The sequence below is a fragment of the Delphinus delphis genome, chromosome 4, assembly GCF_949987515.2.
Source record: "Delphinus delphis chromosome 4, mDelDel1.2, whole genome shotgun sequence".
In the NCBI taxonomy this organism is placed as follows: domain Eukaryota; kingdom Metazoa; phylum Chordata; class Mammalia; order Artiodactyla; family Delphinidae; genus Delphinus; species Delphinus delphis.
The window spans coordinates 9,140,181-9,159,598 of NC_082686.1; the positions used below are offsets into that span (position 1 = coordinate 9,140,181).

Here is a 19,418-nt window from a genome sequence, read left to right on the forward strand (position 1 = left end):
TTTTAGTTCTTCTGTGCTACTTAAAGGGTATCTAATGCACGGTTTTCTGTAAAGCTAGAAATTAATTCCTTAACTTATTTGTAATGATCTTAATTTTCTGTTTCAAAATTGTTTTATTTTTACTTCCTTAAATTAATTTATAAAAAAACCCAGCTGTGTATATATCTTTAGCCTAAAGAATGGTAGCTTTTAATGTTATAATTCTATTATGCTATCTTAATTTTTTTTATTAAACATTTAAAATTGTAAAATTTACACAACATAAAATTTACTATCTTAACCCTTTTTAAGTGTGCAGTTCAGTAGTATTAAGTACATTAACATTGTTGTGCAATATTTTTCTTTTTGAGGGGAGGTATATGACTTCATTGTGTAGCAGAAGTTGGGGGGAGAAATATACCTCTCATGAATACAGCAGTGGCTGTGGGCAGTTTTTGTTAAGATCATGAAATGATAATTGGCAGTTACTTTACATGTACTTTCAAATGTGGCTTTTTTGTGAAAACTTTTTGAAAATTGAGATGTATTTTACACATAGTGAAATGCACAGATGTAAAGTGTCCAGTTTGATGAGTTTTGATGATGAAGTCATTTACCCCAGTCAAGACAGAGAGCATTTTATTAAGTGCCTTTTTTTAAATCAGAAAGTCATGGGATGTCAGAGCAGGAAGGGACTGTAGTGACCATCCCAACTCAATCTTGAATCACAGATGAGGAGACCAGAAATTGAACCCAGGAGATTTTTTTTTTTTTTTTTTTTGCGGCACACGGGCCTCTCACTGTTGCGGCCTCTGCCATTGCGGAGCACAGGCTCCGGACGCGCAGGCTCATTGGCCATGGCTCACGGGCCCAGCCACTCCGCGGCATGTGGGATCTTCCCGCACCGGGGCACGAACCCGTGTCCCCTGCATCGGCAGGCGGACTCTTAACCACTGCGCCACCAGGGAAGCCCTGGCTGTGATGTTTAACCAACTTAGGTGCCAGTTATGATGAAAGCAGGATCTTATATCTGGCTTCTTAGTGCTTTCTTTCTGATGTCTCTTCCTTGACATCTTGATTTTTCTTTCTATGTTTCTGTCTCAGTGGGAGAAACTGAAAGCTATACTTTGGCAGGTGGTCAAATGAGACCCTTGTGCTGGGGGGGCTGCCTTTCTTTCTTTAGCCACCTGGCGCAGGTTATATGGCGAGTAGGCCATTGCTGGGAATAGTCACTGGACACATGGATTTCACTGGAAGAATTTTTTGGCGTGGTTTCTGTCTGTTGCCTATAGGTAGCACTATTTCCTGGTGTCAGAAAATGAAGGGATAATATGATTCGAGTTGTCAGTGTTTCCACATTCCTTTCTGGTAGAAGGTTGACTGGTGGTGGGTGTCAGTCACACAATTAACCTTTAATTCTTGCTGGGGATGTAGTATCTATCCCTGGCGTGGGAGCAGCCTTGCCTGCGTCTGCTGACTTAAACTGGGGAGCCCATCCCCTGAGGGCTCTTTGGTCATCGGTGGTTGGGCTCTGCTGGGTTCTTATTAGATGATTGTGGAATCAAGGGCTTTAAAGACTCATTCAGGTCCTTCCCAAAGCATGGATGTCCTAAACTTTACTTTCTTTTTGCCAAGGAGGGACAGATGATTATCTCATTGCCTGAGAGTTGCCTGCTCACCACGGACACAGTGCTTAGAAGCTACTTAGGGGCGTATATTGCTAAGTAAGTGACTGCTCACCTGCTTGTCTGGGCCAAGTGCTTCTCCCTTAAAGTTTATATCATTGGAGAGTGTGTCGTCCAAGACGTAGCTCATTAGGACCCAGCCCTTTCACGTAGCTAACAAATATCTGAAATGATTTGAAAGGTTTACTCTGTTTTATGAAGTTGATTCTTAATTCATTGTAAACTGCGTTTTTAAGGTTTTAATAGGCTGCTTGGGATGTGGGTTTGAATCCTGATCTAACCTTACCAGAAAATAAGGATTAAATGGGATAATAGATGTAAATCATGGCTGAGTGCCTTGTCTCATGACACTCCACTCTCCTCCGTTGTAGTAGGTCTTGACAAATTCTATTTACTCTTTCATTTTTACCCTTATTGTACTTGCTTGAATTCCCCTTCAGCTCTGAAGAGCTGTTGACAGTATGAGAGAGTTGGTTTTGTTTGGCAGAGAAGAGAGGAGGCCAACATGGGAGCTGAGAACTATTTTCTGGCTTATGTTATAGGGGGTCTCTGTTTTGGGTGGGTTTCTGAGGACAGTGTGAGGGAGATCCTCAGCATAAGGGGTTTCTAAATTATAAAGGTTGAAAGATTGTATTGTTTCTCAACCCACAGTAAGTTCTGGACTTTTTTTCCCTGGCTTACTTTTGTAAGAGGGCTGGTGTATTTTCACTGGCCTGAGTAGAGGCAAGGATGCTCTTAGTATTAACATTTTCTGAAAGTTTGAGTAGAACGCATGGTATTTTAGGAATCTGAACTTTGAAGGATTAATGAAAACTTTCCTAAATACATTCATGCAACATGTGATCTTTTTATTGGTAACAAATAAAAACACTGCGATGTATAATTTGCAATAGAATGGGTACATTTAGGATAAAAGCTTTAGATCTGTAACAGGTATATAGTGAGCCTCTTCAGTTTTCTGCCTGGGTTAGTATCATATGATAGAACTTTCTGCAATGATAGCATTGTTTTACCTTGTGCTGTCTGGTACGGTAGCCACCAGCCACATATGGCTCAAGAGCACTTGAAATGTGGCTTGTATGACTGGGGAATTGAATTTTCAATATTATTTAATTAAAAAAAATAAAAATTGAAATAGCTATATGTACGCAGCGGTTACTGTGTTGGATGGGGCACGTCTAGGTTCTTTCCACCAGTTGCCCTCTACCCCCCAAGATTTATATCCTTAACCAAGTGGAACAAGTGAAATTCCAGCAAAAGCTTTAAAACTGGAGAACCAAGTTGGAAGCAAAGAGGCTTTTGCAAGAAAGAATCTCTGGCAAACAAAGCTGGAGCTCGGGTTAGTGAGCCAGTCCTTGTATCAGTGTGACTGGTTCACTGCATTTGTACTGGGGTGCAATCCGGGGAGGAAAGCCTTGAGGAAGGAAGACCTCTCTTGGGTGCATTAGGTGAGCTTGGCCACAGTCCCTCTGGGAGCAAAAGTAAGCCCTAGGATGTCTGTACCTCTTGCTTACGCCGTATTTTGAATGAAAGTAATTCCTTTAATCTGCTTTTCATTTTAAAAGGTGGCAGCCTCCTCCATCTCCTGTGCTGGCTCTTTGCACCTTTTTAGTTTCAGAAAAGCATGCTGGGGACCGGTCTCCCTGGAAGCCTTACCTGGAGGTTTTGCCCAAGGCCTACACCTGCCCTGTTTGTTTGGAGCCAGAAGTGGTGAATCTTCTTCCCAGACCTTTGAAAGCAAAGGCCAGAGAGCAGAGAACCCACGTGCAGGAGTTCGTTTCTTCCTCCAGAGACTTTTTCTCTTCCCTGCAGCCTCTGTTTTCGGAGGCCGTCGAGAGCATCTTCAGCTACAGCGCCCTCCTGTGGGCTTGGTGCACCGTCAACACCAGGGCTGTGTACATGGAGCGCGCGCCGAGGCAGTGCTTTTCCGCAGAGCCGGACACCTGCGTGCTCGCCCCGTTCCTCGATCTGCTGAACCACAGCCCTGACGCCCAGGTGAGACGTTAACCGGGAGACCTGTGTTTGGTTTCAATAGGAAGGACTCTAACGTGTAGAACCTGTGACTCGGAAAATCCAGCAGAACCGCAGGGAGAGGTGCAGCTGGTAAACCCACCTGCTGTCAGGTAGGCTCCTCTCTTTCTTCCCGACCCTCTTTCCCCTCCGGCATCCTTTTCCTTTGCCACTTTCCCTGCTCTGCTCTCCAGGCCTGCAGGTGGTCTATCCCCTCTATGCCCTGAACCCTAGCCCTCCCCCACCTCCCCATGGTGCAGCATCCTTCTTCCTCCTCTCAGACCTGCGGCTAAAGTCTCGCTTGCTTTCCTGTCTCTTTCCCTTTCACACTTGGTGGCATCGCTGTCGGCATTTTGCCGTGATCTCTGAGGGACTTGCTCCTTCCCCGCTTGGAGCTCTGCAGTCTTAGAGGACAGGGACTTTGCCTTGTACTTTTTGTAACGCCAGTGCTCAGCACAGGGCCTGGCACGTAGTAGGCCTGTTCAATCAATCAACAGTTTCTGGCTGGATGGCTATTTGTGGGAAATCGTTAAGGGGTCCCACTTTGGGAGTCAGTCGGGGATCTCTTCTTCCCCAGGCTTCTCTGCTCCAGCACATAAAGGAGATGATTATATCTGTGGGGCACACGGGGCTGAAGGCCTGGCATGAGGGCAAAGGATGTCTGTGTGTCAGCTAACCTGTTGCCTGTTCAGGGTGCGCTTGCAGGCGCACTGGCGGGACCTGCGCTCACGCTGTCCTCTTCGTGACCCACGCCACCCTGAGAAGCCCACGTGCCCACGAGACGAGAGCGTGGGGATGGAGGGGAGACCCTCCCTGTGCTTTCTTAGGCTGCGGCCATCGCCGTGCCTGTCTGCTCCTTGCTTTTGTAGAAAGATACATTTCTAACAAAATTAAGCAAAGGAGAGCTTCCCTGGTGGCGCAGTGGTTGAGAGTCCGCTGCCGATGCAGGGGACACGGGTTCGTGCCCCGGTCCGGGAAGATCCCACATGCTGCGGAGCGTCTGGGCCTGCGAGCCATGGCTGCTGAGCCTTCGCATCCGGAGACTGTGCTCCGCAATGGGAGAGGACACAGCAGTGAGAGGCCCGCGTACCGCAAAAAAAAAAAAAAGTGCGCTGCAGCTGGCATTTGACATGACACCGCTGGCCTTGGCCCTGACCTCTTGTAGGTGCCACAAAAGCTAGAATTTCAGCCTGTTCCTCATCCCCGTCTCACTGCAGTTTGCTGCTTAGTGAGAAGGCCTCGGTGCTTGTACCCGCCGCTTGTTGTGGGAGCAGTCCGGTCTTCTTGGTCTTTTCCTCTCTGCCTGTTACCTAACAAAGCTGTCACAAAATCCATATGACAGTATTAGCCAACATCATGCTGCTCACAAAAGGCTGTGTGTGTATCGTAGGACCTGAAATTTCATGCTCGGCCTGGATGTCTGGGCCTCGCGGGGCCCCGAAGGCCTGACCGTGAGTTCCTCCGCCCTCTCCGGATATTTCCCACCCAGCGGGAAGTTGCCCTCAGCCGGACTGGCTGTAGCCCACCTGGTCCTCAACCGAATGCGTGTCAACTCCCTGCCAGCCCTCAAAATTATTCAAACAGGCAAATCACATCGCCCCGGGGAACCAGGGCGTCACCCCTTGCTCCTGCAGGCCTGCTTCACGTGGCCTCTGCTGACACTCCGCTCCCAGGCGCAGCCCCTGTGTGGCCGTATGGGTGACTTACAATAAACTGCCGTTAGTCATCTGTCCGATGTCAGGTGTCGTGTGTTTGGCCATCCTCAGAGCCCCCAGGCGGGACTCCCTCCCACCCCGATGGGGGGAAGTCGAGGAGAACCAAAGAGGCCAAAGTGCGGACGTGGCATTTTTTCTCCAGGTGGATAAATTCCGTGATGAGTGCTTGAAAGCGGCATCCTGCTTAAATTCATACGCTCACTTAATCTTTTTAGTTTTCTGCTTTGCTCTAAAAACATCTTTTACAATTCTGTTTTCTAGGTAAAAGCAGCATTTAATGAGGAAACTCGCTGTTATGAAATTAGAACAGCTGTGAGCTGTGGGAAACACCAAGAGGTGCTCATCTGCTATGGCCCTCACGATAACCACCGCCTGCTCCTTGAGTATGGATTTGTTTCCGTCCGCAATCCTCATGCTTGTGTTTATGTCTCAAAAGGTTGGAATTAACTTTGGTTCTGATCACTAAGATGATAGAATTCCCCATCCCCCCATCTGTGGTTATGTTAAGTTTTTGTCACAATGGCAAAACCTTAAAGTGTGTATCATTTATTTTCTCCTAGGCAGGGCTAGCCTAATTCTTATTGACCACGTCATTTCATTGTTGAAGTAAAACCAGCAAAGCTTTGATCGATGTTGAGGATGAGAAGAACTGAGATTTTTATTGCATTAGGTCAGACAGTAGAATGGAAGAAAAGAGAAACTGCTAGGGAAATAAATAGAGTATTAATAGATGGCAAGAAGTGGAAATTTTTGTACTGAGACATTGTCACTAAAGATAAAATAGGATTAGAGAGCAACAAGTAAAAAATATTTATGAAGCACCCACTGTGTGTAAGGTGGTGTACCAATCACATGGTAAATATGTTACACAGTCCTTCTCTGGGCGGCTTAATGGCATGATAAAATATGCATTCCATTTATGTTCTTTTGTTACCTAGCGTCATCATTGGTATTACTCTTTTTAAAATAATGATTTACGTATTAAATTTATGCTGTGAAAATTTCAAATGTGGTATTAAAAATAGTACATAGGGGGCTGATTTTTTTCCCCCTTCCTTGAAGCAGCAGAGAAATAGTTTTCTAGGCTTTGAAGAAATGGCTAGAGATTTACTGAGTGTATAATTTGAGGTAGTTTTAATATAAGTTCTAATGGAAATAGAGACTTGGTCAAGGTGATACTACTCCATCCTATTAGTAGCCAAAGTAATAATGTTATTTCTCAGAATGAAATGGAAAAGCGAAAACTGGGCCTTGCTGGGTCTCTTAGAAAGCTAGCTTTGAAATTAGCCTTATATTATGAGAATAACTTTAATATTGATGACCATGAAGTATTGATTTGTTAAATAATTTGAACAAAATTCACACTTTCATTATTTCTGTATTTAAAAAATAAAAGTAGAGAAATGTAAAAAATTTTAGAAATAGAAAAATCCCTCATTATCCTATGACCCCAAAAAGCTTTGTTAATTTTTACATGTTCATTTTCAGTTGTTTATGATTACAGTCACTAATATCCAGACAGTTTTGAATTCTGGCTTTTAAAAACTGAGTCTTGGAAACATTTCCTCATGTTTGTATGGAGTCTGTACTTCTGGTGGGTGTAATTTCTCAGCAGTCCTGCTAATGTCTTCATTACCCGATTTCGCGGGTTGATTTGCTTAGTGAGAGCAGCAGCTGAGGTAGCAGACGTTTTGTCCCCTGCCTTGGAATTCTTGTAGCTTTCCAGAGGGCTGAATCATACTCCCATTGAGTTGGGCTTGAAGACTAGATTTTTTGGATGTGAAATAGGTAAAATTGTTTACACGTGTCTTGATTGCTGACGGGAAGGAAAGTAAGCTGAGAAGAAAGGGTCCCCCCTCTCTTCCACCTGAATTATACCCTAAATCTCAGCCTGATTTTTTTTTTTAATGCAGATATACTTGTTAAATATCTTCCATCAACAGATAAACGGATGAACCAAAAGATTTCCATTTTAGAGGATCACGACTTTATAGAGTAAGTGTTTCTCTCCAGTAATTATTCCTTCAGGAAATCTTGATGAGAAGTTGAGAGCTGGGATTTTTACAGGTGTGAGCTGCCTCCCGACTTGTATCCGGTGACAGGTAGCTACTTACCGAGCATTTACTCTGTGCGGCACATCGTGCTTCATGTTGCGGGATACACAGGAGGGGAATTTGCTGGTCAGGCGACTTGTTTGGGGACCTAAGATACAAGCCTGAAGTCTCAAGTTCTGTACCGGGAGAGCCCCGTACGTACTGATCGGTGGCCCAGTGTGTTTGTGGCAAACATGTGGGGTGGCATCGGCTACTGCAGGCCAGCCTGGCCGTCAGTCACCCGGCAACAGGATGCAGGCTCTTGGGATGGGAGGAGCCTAGGTGATTCCACGCCAAATGGGATAAACTGGGTTTGACACCCTCCCTTTCAGATTTTCTTCTATAGGTGAAATTAAGTTTTAAATAATCCAGCAGCACTGTGAGGGACACTAGCTCTGTTGGCTGCCATTTGTTTCATCCAGAGGATCATCCAGATTCTTCATCATTCATCTCACTGTGGCCCCTCATCCAAGTTCAGCTTCTTACCAAATAAAAATAGCTTTTTACTTTTTTTTTTTTTTTGCGGTACGCGGGCCTCTCACTGTTGTGGCCTCTCCCGTTGCGGAGCACAGGCTCCGGACACGCAGGCTCAGCACCCATGGCTCACGGGCCCAGCCGCTCCGCAGCATGTGGGATCTTCCCGGACCGGAGCACGAACCCGTGTCCCCTGCATCGGCAGGTGGACTGTCAACCACTGCGCCACCAGGGAAGCCCTACTTTTTTTCTTTTTTTTTTTTTAAACACAAAGAATTTTTTGTTACTCAGGCCTTATTCTTAAGTATTTGCAGACTTACTTTTCTCTTTGTGACTAAGACCATGGGTTGTGCCATGTTTAGTGGCCCCTTTAAAAAAATGTTTGGATTTTTAGTCATTTACTGTGATGTAATGAAGTACTGAAATGACAGACTGGTAACTTTTTTTTTAATTTAATTTTTATTTTATGTTGGAGTGTAGTCGATTTACAATCTTGTGTCAGTTTCAGGTGTACAACAAAGTGATTTAATTATACATATACATATATCTGTTCTTTTTCTACTTTAGAAATTTGACGTTTGGATGGGATGGACCGTCTTGGCGGTTACTCACAGCTCTTAAGTTGTTATGTCTGGAAGCTGAAGAATTGTAAGTTCCCTGTGTGTTGGTCGTGAGCTGTAGTTACGATTTGGACGTAACTTTGGCTTTTTTGGGGCTTACATTCAAAGGCCCAACCTCAGAGGAGAAAGGATATGCCCTTGTATATTGGGGTTGCTTATTCTCTGTGTAACTTGCCCGTGTGGGGAGTGGTTCACTTCTAGGTTTGCACCATTTCTGGAATTCTGGTTTTAGAGTTATAGTCAGAGTACACGGGCCTGAGAACTGGTCTCTCCTCACATGTATCCCCCTGGTGACCTGCAGCTCGTTGTTCAGGGTAAACACTTGGAAAAGTGTGCGTGTTGGCCCTGGTCAGAGGAGAGCCTCTGAGCAGGTGGGTTTTTCCTGGGAACAGACCGAGCTCCTGACCACTGGCCGGGCCCCCCCTGGTACTGTCCTGGGGGCAGATCCAGACGCCTGCTCAAGGAGAGGCCTGGATATTTCCATAGAGGAGGCAGGTGGAGGAGCCCCTGATGTAGACACGCATCCTGGTCAGGTCCTCACTATTCCTGAGAGGCTGTTGGTCCTTCCCTTAGTGTGGAAAGGATGGTCACATATGTGGCCGTGCGCTGCCCAGCCCTGGAGCTCCTTGCGAGGGAGTCGGGGAGTAATGCCTGCTACTTAGCACATCTCAGGTGAGAGACACCACAGGGAGGACTTCCTGAAGATGGCGAACCCCGTCCTCGAGCAGTTGGGAGGATTAGGTGAGATAACGCCTAGAAGCAGCCCTCAGCACAGTGCCTGGAAGTAGTTTGTGCTCATTCCATCGTGCCCGTGATGTTGCTGTTTACAGTGTTGCTTACTTCCATTTCTGTAGGGACCTGGGGAGAAAAACTATCCCCTGGTCTCAACACCAGAAGCAGTTGTGTCTCGTCTCAGCAGATGGTGTGTTTTTGTCGTACAGACACTGAATTCTGTATCTGATGTGTTTCCTTCTTTTTATCGCTCGCTAGAAAACTCAGAGGCAACTTTGTGGTCCATCCACGTGTGCAGGATTCTAAGGCGTGCAATTTATCACTGACTCATTCCTGGCTGTATCTTATCTTTCTTCTTCTTTCCTTCATCTTGTTTTCCCTATCCATTCATCTTGTGTTTTATTTTATCTCGTGCATACCCACATAAGTTTCTTTAAGTCGTTCTTGGAGACGTCAACCTCAAATTAAATAAAGCAACTGGATGTTTCCCAGAGGTCCTCCTGAGGCCTCCTTTCTTCCCTTTGGGTGCTTTCTGACTACCTGAGTGGTGTGGCAGAGGAAGCATGTGTTTGGGATTCTGCCTGACGGGTATTTGCACGCTAGTTCTGCCTCTCATTAGCTCCGTCACTTAGGGTGAGTGCTTTACTGTTCCGGATTCTCAGTTTCTTTGTGTCTGAGGTGGGGATTATAATGCTTTCTTTGCTAGGCAGTTGTGAAGATTAAAACAGATACTGGCTGTGTATAAAGCACTGTTCCTGGCACACAGTAATGGCGTTCCTTCTTTCTTTCTTCCTTTTTTTTTTTTTGGCCGTGCCACGCGCATGCAGGATCTTAGTTCCCCAACCAGGCACTGAACCCGTGCCCCCTGCAGTGGAAGTGCGGAGTCTTAACCACTGGACCGCCAGGGAAGTCCCTAATGTTATTTCTTGACTTCCTTTCTTTCCCGAGAACTCATCTGCTCTGGGGTTGCCGCCATGATCCCTGAAGCTGATGACATCTAAGACTTCATTTTCTGTATGGCTCTTGGGCTGTTCTGAATTTCTCAGCGACTTCTGTGCCCTCCACTGCGATGGTAGAGCTGTCACCGTGGCCTTTCCCTCCTCAGCCACGTGCACTTTCGCGTTCTGTGCATCTAGCTTCTGTCCCCCCGCCCCCTTCCTCCCTGTTTAGTGCTCCTCACCGGCCTGTAGGCTTGACTCAGCCCCTCCTGCTCGGCACATTGGCCGTGGCCCCCTCTTGCCTCTTCTGCAGAAAGCTGGCCCCGCCAGCCCACTGAGCCCCATTTCCTACGGACTTCCTCAGTGTAAAATTGGAAGGACCTGCGTGTAGAGAAAGGCTTCACTGTAGATTCCTCTTTCCATCTGTAGAGCATTTTACTTTGTGAAACATGTCCTGTTCTGTTTGCCATTTTTTTTAGGAGAGGCTGTCATTTGAAGAAAAGGAAAACCTCCGCCTTTGCTCCTTAGTCGGTAGTACTTTGACTGTGGACTCACCTTCCTGTCTGTCCCTTGTTCTCTTCCTATGGCTGGTGGACGCGACTCTTCTTACTCATGTGCCAGACACAGGATTGTGGTGCTAATAAAACTCAGGCCCTGCCTGCAAAGAGCGCCAGTTCCCTCGCTTCTTATCCTCGGCGTTCCTTCTTCTGTCCTGTATACCTTGTCTGCTCCGACCCAGGACCTGCATGTGGTGGGAGGTTTGAGGGAACATGCTGATGGAATGAGTTTTATTATATTTCTGGAAAAATAGGAGAAGTGTTCAAGTGGAAAAGCCGCCTTTGTTTTTGAAAACCTGCTGAAATGACCTTATTGAATATTTTGGTTCTAGGACATGCTGGAAAAAAGTACTTATTGGGGAAATAATTTCAGATACAAATGAGAAGGCAAGTTTGGACATAGCCCAGAAAATATGCCATTATTTCATCAAGGAGAGTAAGGCTGTACTTCAAAAGGTATGCTTCTAGAATATTGCGTTCTTTTCCTAAGTGTGTTGATGAAGTTGTTTTGTACTGATGCTTGTTGGATAGGGATAGTCCACCTTCTTAGGGTGTTGTTAATGCCTTAATAAATGAACACTGATGTAATTCGTGTTTTGACTGTTAACATGTGTCTACACCTTTTAATAGGTAAAATTATTGCATGAATTCTTGGTAACAGATTTTTAAGGTACTCTTTCCCTTTTATTTTTAAATTTCTTTTAGTTAAAAAAATTTTTTTTTGGCCGGGTTGGGTCTTCGTTGCTGCACACGGGCTTTCTCTAGTTGTGGCGAGCAGGGGCTGCTCTTCGTCGCAGTGCACGGGCTTCTCATTGCGGTGGCTTCTCTTGTTGTGGAGCATGTGCTCTAGGCGCGCGGGGCTTCAGTAGTTGTGGCACGCGGGCCCTAGAGGGCGCAGGCTTCTGTAGTTGTGGTGCGTGGGCTCAGTAGTTGCGGCGCAGGGCTTAGTTGCTCCACGGCATGTGGAATCGTCCCTGACCAGGGATCGAACCCATGTCGCCTGCATTGGCAGGCTGATTCTTAACCACTGCACCACAAGGGAAGTCCCGTCTTTCCCTTTTATTTAATGAACGTTTTAATTAAATGAGGAATTAGCTTATTTGAATGAAAACATTACTAGGATTAAAAAAAATAATTTTATTGAACCTTGAAGACCTTGTGTTGAGTGAAATAAACCATGACGCAAAAAGACAAATACCCTGTACTGTATGATTCCACTTAAATGAGATATCTGGAATAGGCAAATTTATAGAGACAGAAAGTAGAGTAGAGGTTACCAGGGATTTGGGGAGGGGGGAATGGGGAGTTAATGTTTGATGGGTACAGAGTTCCTGTTTGGGATGATGAAGAAGTTCTGGAGATGGATGGTGGCTGTAGTTATATAACACTGTGAATGTACTTAGTGCCGCTGAATTGTACATTTAAAAATGGTCAGAATGTTAATTTTTTTTTTTTTTTGCGGTACGCGGGCCTCTCACTGCTGTGGCCTCTCCCGTTGCGGAGCACAGGCTCCGGACGCGCAGGCTCAGCGGCCATGGCTCACAGGCCCAGCCGCTCCGCGGCATGTGGGATCTTCCCGGACCGGGGCACGAACCCGTGTCCCTTGCATCGGCAGGCGGACTCTCAACCACTGTGCCACCAGGGAAGCCCTAAAATGTTAAATTTTATGTTTATGTATATTTTACTACACTAAAGAAAATCATTTAAAAATAACTTCCAGGTTTCTCATATGAAAGATGAAGAAGTGTCTTTGATAAACCAACTAACTTTGGTAGAAACACTGTGGACAGAAGAGCTGAAGATTCTCCAGGCCTCTGCTGAGACCCTAACCAGTTTGCAAACAGCTTTTACGTAACTTCACCGAAGTGCAGGTGATCACCTCCAATGGTGGGTGTGACTTCTTAAACATTTTTAAACTAAGGTTTATTTTATATAGAATCATTTACAGTCAATCAACGGTTTCTATTAAACAGTTATCTGCTTAATCCTATTCCCCTGCTTCTGTCTGTCTGTGGGGAGGAGTGGTGGCTGCTTGGGGACGTCGAAGGGCATCTGTAGGGGCAGAGCAGGTCCTGGGGACTCCGTCCCATCAGCATTTCTGTTGCTGTCAAAGCAAATAGCAGTCCTGGAGGAAGACGTCCCAGGAACGAATGAATTGTCACAGGAGGGCGAGGCTGGGAGGGGGCCGGGGTCAGCCCGGGGCCCCGTTTGTGGTCTTCCTCTGGGTGTCCTGCTTCTTACCTGACTCAGCGGCCGTAAGAGCACAAGACGTCGTGCTGCTCTGTGCTCTGATGCCAGCGGGTTAGGGTTGAGGGGCATGTAGCATGCGGCGGTGAGTGGCTGGGTGGCTTCGGAGGGGGCAGTGTGGGGCGGTGCCCAGCCGTCTTGGCTCCCAGCCGGGCTCCGCCCCTGCCGCTCTGAGCTAGAGCAACTCACTTTGAATCTTCTGTCCTTGACTGCCCATCTGGAAACGAGATTGTTACGGGGGTCCCCTGTGCTCCCACCTAGCAGCAGGGCCTGTGGCACAGGCCCCGGTGGGGCTGCCGCTCCCCGTCTGCGCCTCCCCTGTCCGCTGAGGACCAGGGATTAGCTCACGGGGAGGGCCCCTCCAGCCCTGACTACCTGTGATTTCTGTGCGCAGCAAGCGAGTTCGTCCTTGTCCAACAGGAGACTGGTGGAGCCTCACCAGTCCTCCCTCTGTTTACAGTTTCCCAGAATGTGTTCAGATCTCTGTGCAGCCCGTGTCCCTTTCCCATGCTTTGTGGTGGGTGTTTAACCCTTTTATTCTGCTCCTTTTCTTCATTTTAATGGGGGTATTGGGAGGAATAGGAGATAAAGTTTTGTGCTCACTTGGTCATTTTGAATTCAGCCTTTGCTTTCCTTTTTTTTCTTTTTCTTTTTTTTAAAAAAAGACAATACAAGCCCTTTAGGCTGTTGACGGCACTCTGAGTATGGGTTTTATATAAAGTGTGCTCTAATTAGTACTTTTTAGATCTTGGCTCTGGATTTAAACTTCTCACAGCGCTTTCATGCCCGTCAGTTAACAACTGTGAGGGGGTCAGAGCGGGTGTCATATATCCCAGAAGCAAATACGTGCTTATTATAAAAACTGGACGTTGTTGAAACATACAGCAGTAACGTTTATTAAACGTTAGCGTCGCCGGGTCGAGGCCCTGCGCTCGGGCTTGGTGCGCGGAGTTTTACGGAAGCCTCACAGCCGCCCTATTTTACAAACAAAGACCGGAAGAAACGGCCGGAAATCCCACACCTCGCGTGTGGCAGAGCGACGGTGCCTCTCAGCTGACCCTCTGGGGGACACCGGTCACAGCTCGGGGGCGTCAGTGTCCGGAGTTCCGCGCTCTCCTGACTCGGGTACGTGCCTCTCCTCCATCCTCACCGACGGCCGCGCTCCTCGCCCACCGGCCTTGGTGGGCGCGCGGCTTCACTGCAGGTTATGTTGGGGAGTCCGCGGCAGGGTCGGCCTCGCTCTCGCCGCCCTGCGATGTGAGAGCGGGGATGAGAAACATCCCGGGAGCCGGTCCCTCCTCCGGCTGTCGTGGCCGCGCCCGGTCCCACCGCCCTCCCCGGGAAGGCGCGAGCGCACAGGCGCAGCGTGGCTGGTCCCGGGGCGGAAGAGGGTCCTGCCCGGGGAGCGAGGGGCTGGCCTCTGTGCTGCGTGAAGCCAGCGGCTCGGCCTGCGTGCCTTCCCGGCGTGGACGCATCGAGCTGGCCGTTGCAGGAGGCTTCTGGGGATTTCCAGGAGGCCGGGGCGGGTCTCCGCACCTCGCTGGGCAGGGATTACGTGACTGCCAGTTTGGGAAGAAGGGCTGGGCCCCCTGCGTAGCTCTTTCCGCTTCGCCCCTGGGGGAACCCAGCTCCACCCAGCGCAGCCCTGCCGCAGTGGGGACGTCTTCTTGATTCTGGGCCTCTGTGTAGGGAAACTGACCTAAGGCTATGGCTATATTTTGACCTCTGTCCTTACCTAGGAGTATTTTTTATCCTTTTCAGAACTAGCGTGGGAAGGGGGTGTATACGCTCCTCAGGCCTCGGGGATTCCTGAATGGGTCATGGGGGGTGGGGGCTGCCCCAGCCCCGGCGTTTCTGTTGCCCAGAGTCCTGTCTTCCCTGCCCTGTTTTCAGCCTTCCCCAGAAGCGAATTCCTCTCGTGAAGCTCAACAAAAAACAAGTGAACGGAGCCCACTCACCTCCGGGATCAGAGTTAGAAATAAAACATCTTCATTATTGTATCTTGAGCATCTCTCCCTGTTCATAGATGCAGTTGAGGTTGACTTTGTTGTTGTTGTTTTAAAGATTTTTTTGACGTGGACCATTTTTTTAAAAGTCTTTATTGAATTTGTTACCATCTTTGCTTCTGTTTTACGTTTCCGTTTTTTGGCCACGAGGCGTGTGGGATCTTAGCTCCCTGACCAGGGATCGAACCCGCACCCCCTGCATTGGAAGGCGAAGTCTTAACCATTGGACCTCCAGGGAAGTCCCCCCTTACTCTGCTTTTTAATAGCTGTTGTGTGTTTCATGATACACTCTACCACGGGTTCACCAGCTTTTTCTGTAAAGGACCAAATAGTACATGTTTGAAGCTTTCTGGGCCATGTGGTCTTTGGCCCAGTTGTAGAGCACAGCAGCTGTAGGCAATGTATAGACACGCATGCCTGTGTTTCAGTAAAGCCTGATTTGCCAAGACAGGCCACAAGCCGTGGGGTGCTGACCCTGCACTACAGCACCATTTATTTTTCCTGTCCCCTATTCGTGGACATTTAGGACCTAAATATATTAATTCTTACTTGAGAGTGCTTTATACCTTTAGAAATTAAAGCCCCTCACCCCCCAACAGGAAAAACTTCTCAGGCGCATGTGGGACTTATGCTTTAGTTGTCCGTGGTTAGAAAAAATGAACAATGACAAGAGGCAACTACTCAGAGACACTGACAAATGACAGCTATTTCATCATCCATGGCAGATCTACCCTTAGTTGTAAACAGCAGTAGAATAAGGGCCTGCTGGGTAGCACCGGGGACTCTACTCAGTGCTCTGTAATGGCCTATATGGGAAAGAATCTAAAGAAGAGTGGGTATATGCATATGTGTAACTAGCACAACATTGTAAATTAACTATACTCCAATAAAAATTAATTAAAAAAAAAGGAAACAGAAGGATAAGACTTACAGTTTGCAGATGACCCTTGGTGTATAAATGCATTCAGACTCTTTGCAAGAAACGCGTGGCTCCTGTGGACAGCCTGGCCCTCAGGGCGAACCCCAGGGAGGCCACACACTGCGTCCCTAGGCTTGTCCTTGCCAGTCAGTCCCTGTGAGGGCCAGCACCCCGCGTCTGCCCACACAGGGGGGCAGCCTGCACTGTCCTTTACCAGCAGAACTGTTTGCTCCCTTCTCCCATGTACCGCCTCTCCCCCCCACTGCCATTGTTCTCCTTCCCCCTTTTTTGTTTTCTCTCTCCTAGGCCTTGGGCAGGCCTGCGGTTTGTAGTACACCCATCCTTGTTGGTATCTGGTTCCGGAGTCTGTGGGTGGTAAACCTCCAACTGCTGCCTTGGCCTCAGGGGACAGACACCAAGAAGTGAAGGATGAGTTGAGGCATTCCTGAAATCTTTCAAGATAAAAATAGAGGAGACTCTCCTGGGACTGGGGCACTTTAAGTGCTTCTGCCTGAAGGTGGAGACTGTTAATGACCTTTCAGGAAATCAGTGCTGTAATGCTGTGACAATGGCTTTCACTGAAACACCTGGACACCCCCTTGGAGGGGAGTCCGGGCACAGAAATGGGCGACTTATTTTAGCTCCTCCTTTAGTTGGTAAACCGCAGCTATATTCTGTGATAGATTAGTGTTGGGCAGCAGTAAGTTTTGTCCTGAGGAGGAAAGTACAACAAAACCTATTTTGGGTTGTCAGCTGACATTTGAATACAAAGCTTTGTCAGGAATGCCACCATGTTGGTTTACTTGGAAAAGAGCTTTGTTTTACAGGTCCAGGAAGTTACGTGTGAATTAAAGGGAACAAGAAGATTAGGAGGAAGGCCTGATGCACTTTTCTACATCCCTGCCAATGTACCACACACACCACTGTCATTGTATCACATACACCAGGGTCATTGTACCACAGGCAACAATGTCATACCACATACAACAGTGCAGTGTACCACATACAACGGTGTCATTGTACCACATACAACGATACAATGCGTCATGTACAGCAGTGCCATCTGCTGTCTCTCCAGGGCTGTTCCCACTCACCTTGCAGAGGGCATTTCTCTGTCTTCATCATTTTGTTGTAACCTTTCCTTGAAGGGATATTTTTTTTGTTTAATTTCCTTCTGTTCCATGTAGTTTTAATATCAGGCTATGAGTAAAATTTAAAAAAAAAACACACAGAAATATAGTAAGATTTAAGAAAAATGTAAGGTTACCGCTTCACACCCACTAGCACAGCAATCATAAGAAAAGTGGATAATAACCCGTGTTGTTGAGGATGTGGAGAAATTGGAACCCCACACACTGCTGGTGGGAAAGGAAGATGGTGTAGCTGCTTTGGAAAATAGTTTGGCAGTGGCTCAAGAGGTTGATAAGCATAGAGTTATTTTATGACCCAGCCATTCCCCCTTCAGGTACATACCCAAGAGAATTGAAAACATATGTCCACACAAAAACATGAGCATGAATATTCATAGCAGCATAATTCATAACAGCCCCAAACCCAGATGTCCATCAGTGGGTGAACGGATCGATAAACAAAATGTGGTCTTCCCATAAAATGGAATATCATGCAGCCATAGAAAGGAATGAGGCACCAACACATGCCACACGGATGGACCTTAAAAACGTTATGCTAAATGAAAGAATCCAGCCACAAGAGGCCACATAGAATTTTATTCGCATGAAATTTCCAGAATAGACCAATCTGTAGCGATGGAAAGTAGATTAGCAGGTGCTGTGGCGTGGGGCAGGGTGCTAGAGGGATTGGAGGGTGACAGCCAAAGAGTAGGGGGTTTCTTTTTGGGTTGATGAAAACGTTCTAAAATTGTGATGATAGTTGCACAACTCTGAATATACTAAAGCCCATTGAATTAGATACTTTAAATGGGGGAATGGTGTGGCATGTGAGTTATATTTCAATAAAGCTATTCTTTTAAAAAAAGTAGGGTTAGTACCTATTGGAGAATTCTATCCCTCTTCTTTTTTAAATTTTTACATTGGTTTTCGGCCACGCCACTGTGCGCTTGTGGGATCTTAGTTCCCTGGCGAGGGGATTGAACCTGTGCCCTCGGCAGTGGGAGTGCAGGGTCCTAACCACTGGACCGCCAGGGAATTCAATTCTATCCCTCTTCTCATGCTCAGCTAACACTTTTTCACAGGCAGGGCTAGAGTTTGTCAGTCTGATGATGATGGTAGAGGCCTGGCAGCGTTAGGTCCTCTGCCCCACGCGTGACATTTATCACCTCGTTTAATTCTTAACAATGATCTGTGCGGGAATAACTTTCCTGATTTTGTAAATGTGGAGACAAAGGTTCAGGAAGGTAGAGTTATTGCTGAGGTCACACAGCTAGGATTCAAACCTCGGTCAACCTTCATACCCCACTCTCCTAAAGTTGATGCTCCTGTGACTGTGTGTGTGAAGCACAGGCGGGCTTAGGTGGGCACCTGCCCTCACCTGATTGGGATCACGTGGACTCAGAGTGGAGCTGGAGTGGTCGCCCTTGGACGAGCATCTGGAGGGCTGGGATCTGCGGTCCTGCTGTTTAAGCACGCTCCCTCCTGGCTTGATCACTGGCCTCTTGACAAGCAGAGACGCTTTAGTACATGGAAGAGCAGACTCAGGGCCCAGGGAACCTGACTTCACATTGACCCTGAGAGGGCGTGTTATTAGCCACGTTTTAGAGAAAAGGAAACAGGCTCCGAGGAGAGAAGGAATGCGGAGTGATGTGAGGGTGGCGGTGAGGCTGCTCTCCATCGCGGGCAGCAGGAGCCTTTATTAGGAGCACGTTTGTCACGGTGGGTCCCCCGACCCTGGCATCAGAAGCAGCCAGGGTGCACGAGCCCAGTCCAGACCCACTGAGTCAGTCTCTGGGAGGTAGGTCCGGGAATGTGTATTTGTTGAGGCTCCAGGTGATTTCAGGGCGCGCTGTCTGCAAACCACTGACCTAGAGACGCCAGAGGAGGGGCTGCGCCCTGGTCCCTGGTCCCAGGGCTTCAGTTGTCATTTCACAGGCTCTTGAGGTGAAGTGTTAGACAGACCTGACCCTCGATCGTGTGACTCCGACCCTGGGCCTCTGAATATGTGTAGCATCAGAGGGTGGCAGTGAGAGACGTCCTTGGGGTGATACACTCTGACCCCTCATTTTGTGGGTGAAGCTCCCAGGCAGTGAGAAGCTTGCTCTGGGCCATGGACTTAGCATCAGAACCCACATTTTCTTGCTGTTTCTAGCAGACTTTATGCTTTCCTGCATCCTCCTTCCAGATACTGTCCCAAATGAACTCCCCAAACTGTATTCTTCCAGGGAAGAATCAGAAAGTGGGAGCGGGGCTGTTGGAGGAGAAAGGGGAGCGGTAGCGTTAGCCTGAGAAGGGTTGGAGAAGGGACGCGCT

General features: G+C 47.5%; 1 protein-coding gene across 8 annotated transcripts in view; it reads left to right on the top strand.

Annotated features, from left to right (window-relative positions):
* The window catches only part of SETD4 (SET domain containing 4), a 284,441-nt gene that overhangs the window by 16,384 nt on the left and 248,639 nt on the right, over positions 1-19,418 (top strand). For 5 of the 8 annotated variants that reach the window (XR_009519220.1, XR_009519221.1, XM_060010333.1 and 2 more), the window contains exons 5-11: positions 1,615-1,703; positions 3,230-3,659; positions 5,651-5,825; positions 7,303-7,384; positions 8,524-8,604; positions 11,136-11,259; positions 12,524-12,690. Coding sequence is in view for 6 of the 8 variants with exons in the window: in XM_060010333.1 (XP_059866316.1) it covers positions 1,615-1,703; positions 3,230-3,659; positions 5,651-5,825; positions 7,303-7,384; positions 8,524-8,604; positions 11,136-11,259; positions 12,524-12,658 (1,116 nt within the window). In the remaining 2 variants the exon portion in view is untranslated. Of the gene's footprint in view, positions 1-1,614; positions 1,704-3,229; positions 3,660-5,650; positions 5,826-7,302; positions 7,385-8,523; positions 8,605-11,135; positions 11,260-12,523; positions 12,794-19,418 lie in introns of those variants that run through there. The other 3 variants (XM_060010331.2, XM_060010328.1, XM_060010330.1) reach the window with 1 other exon arrangement.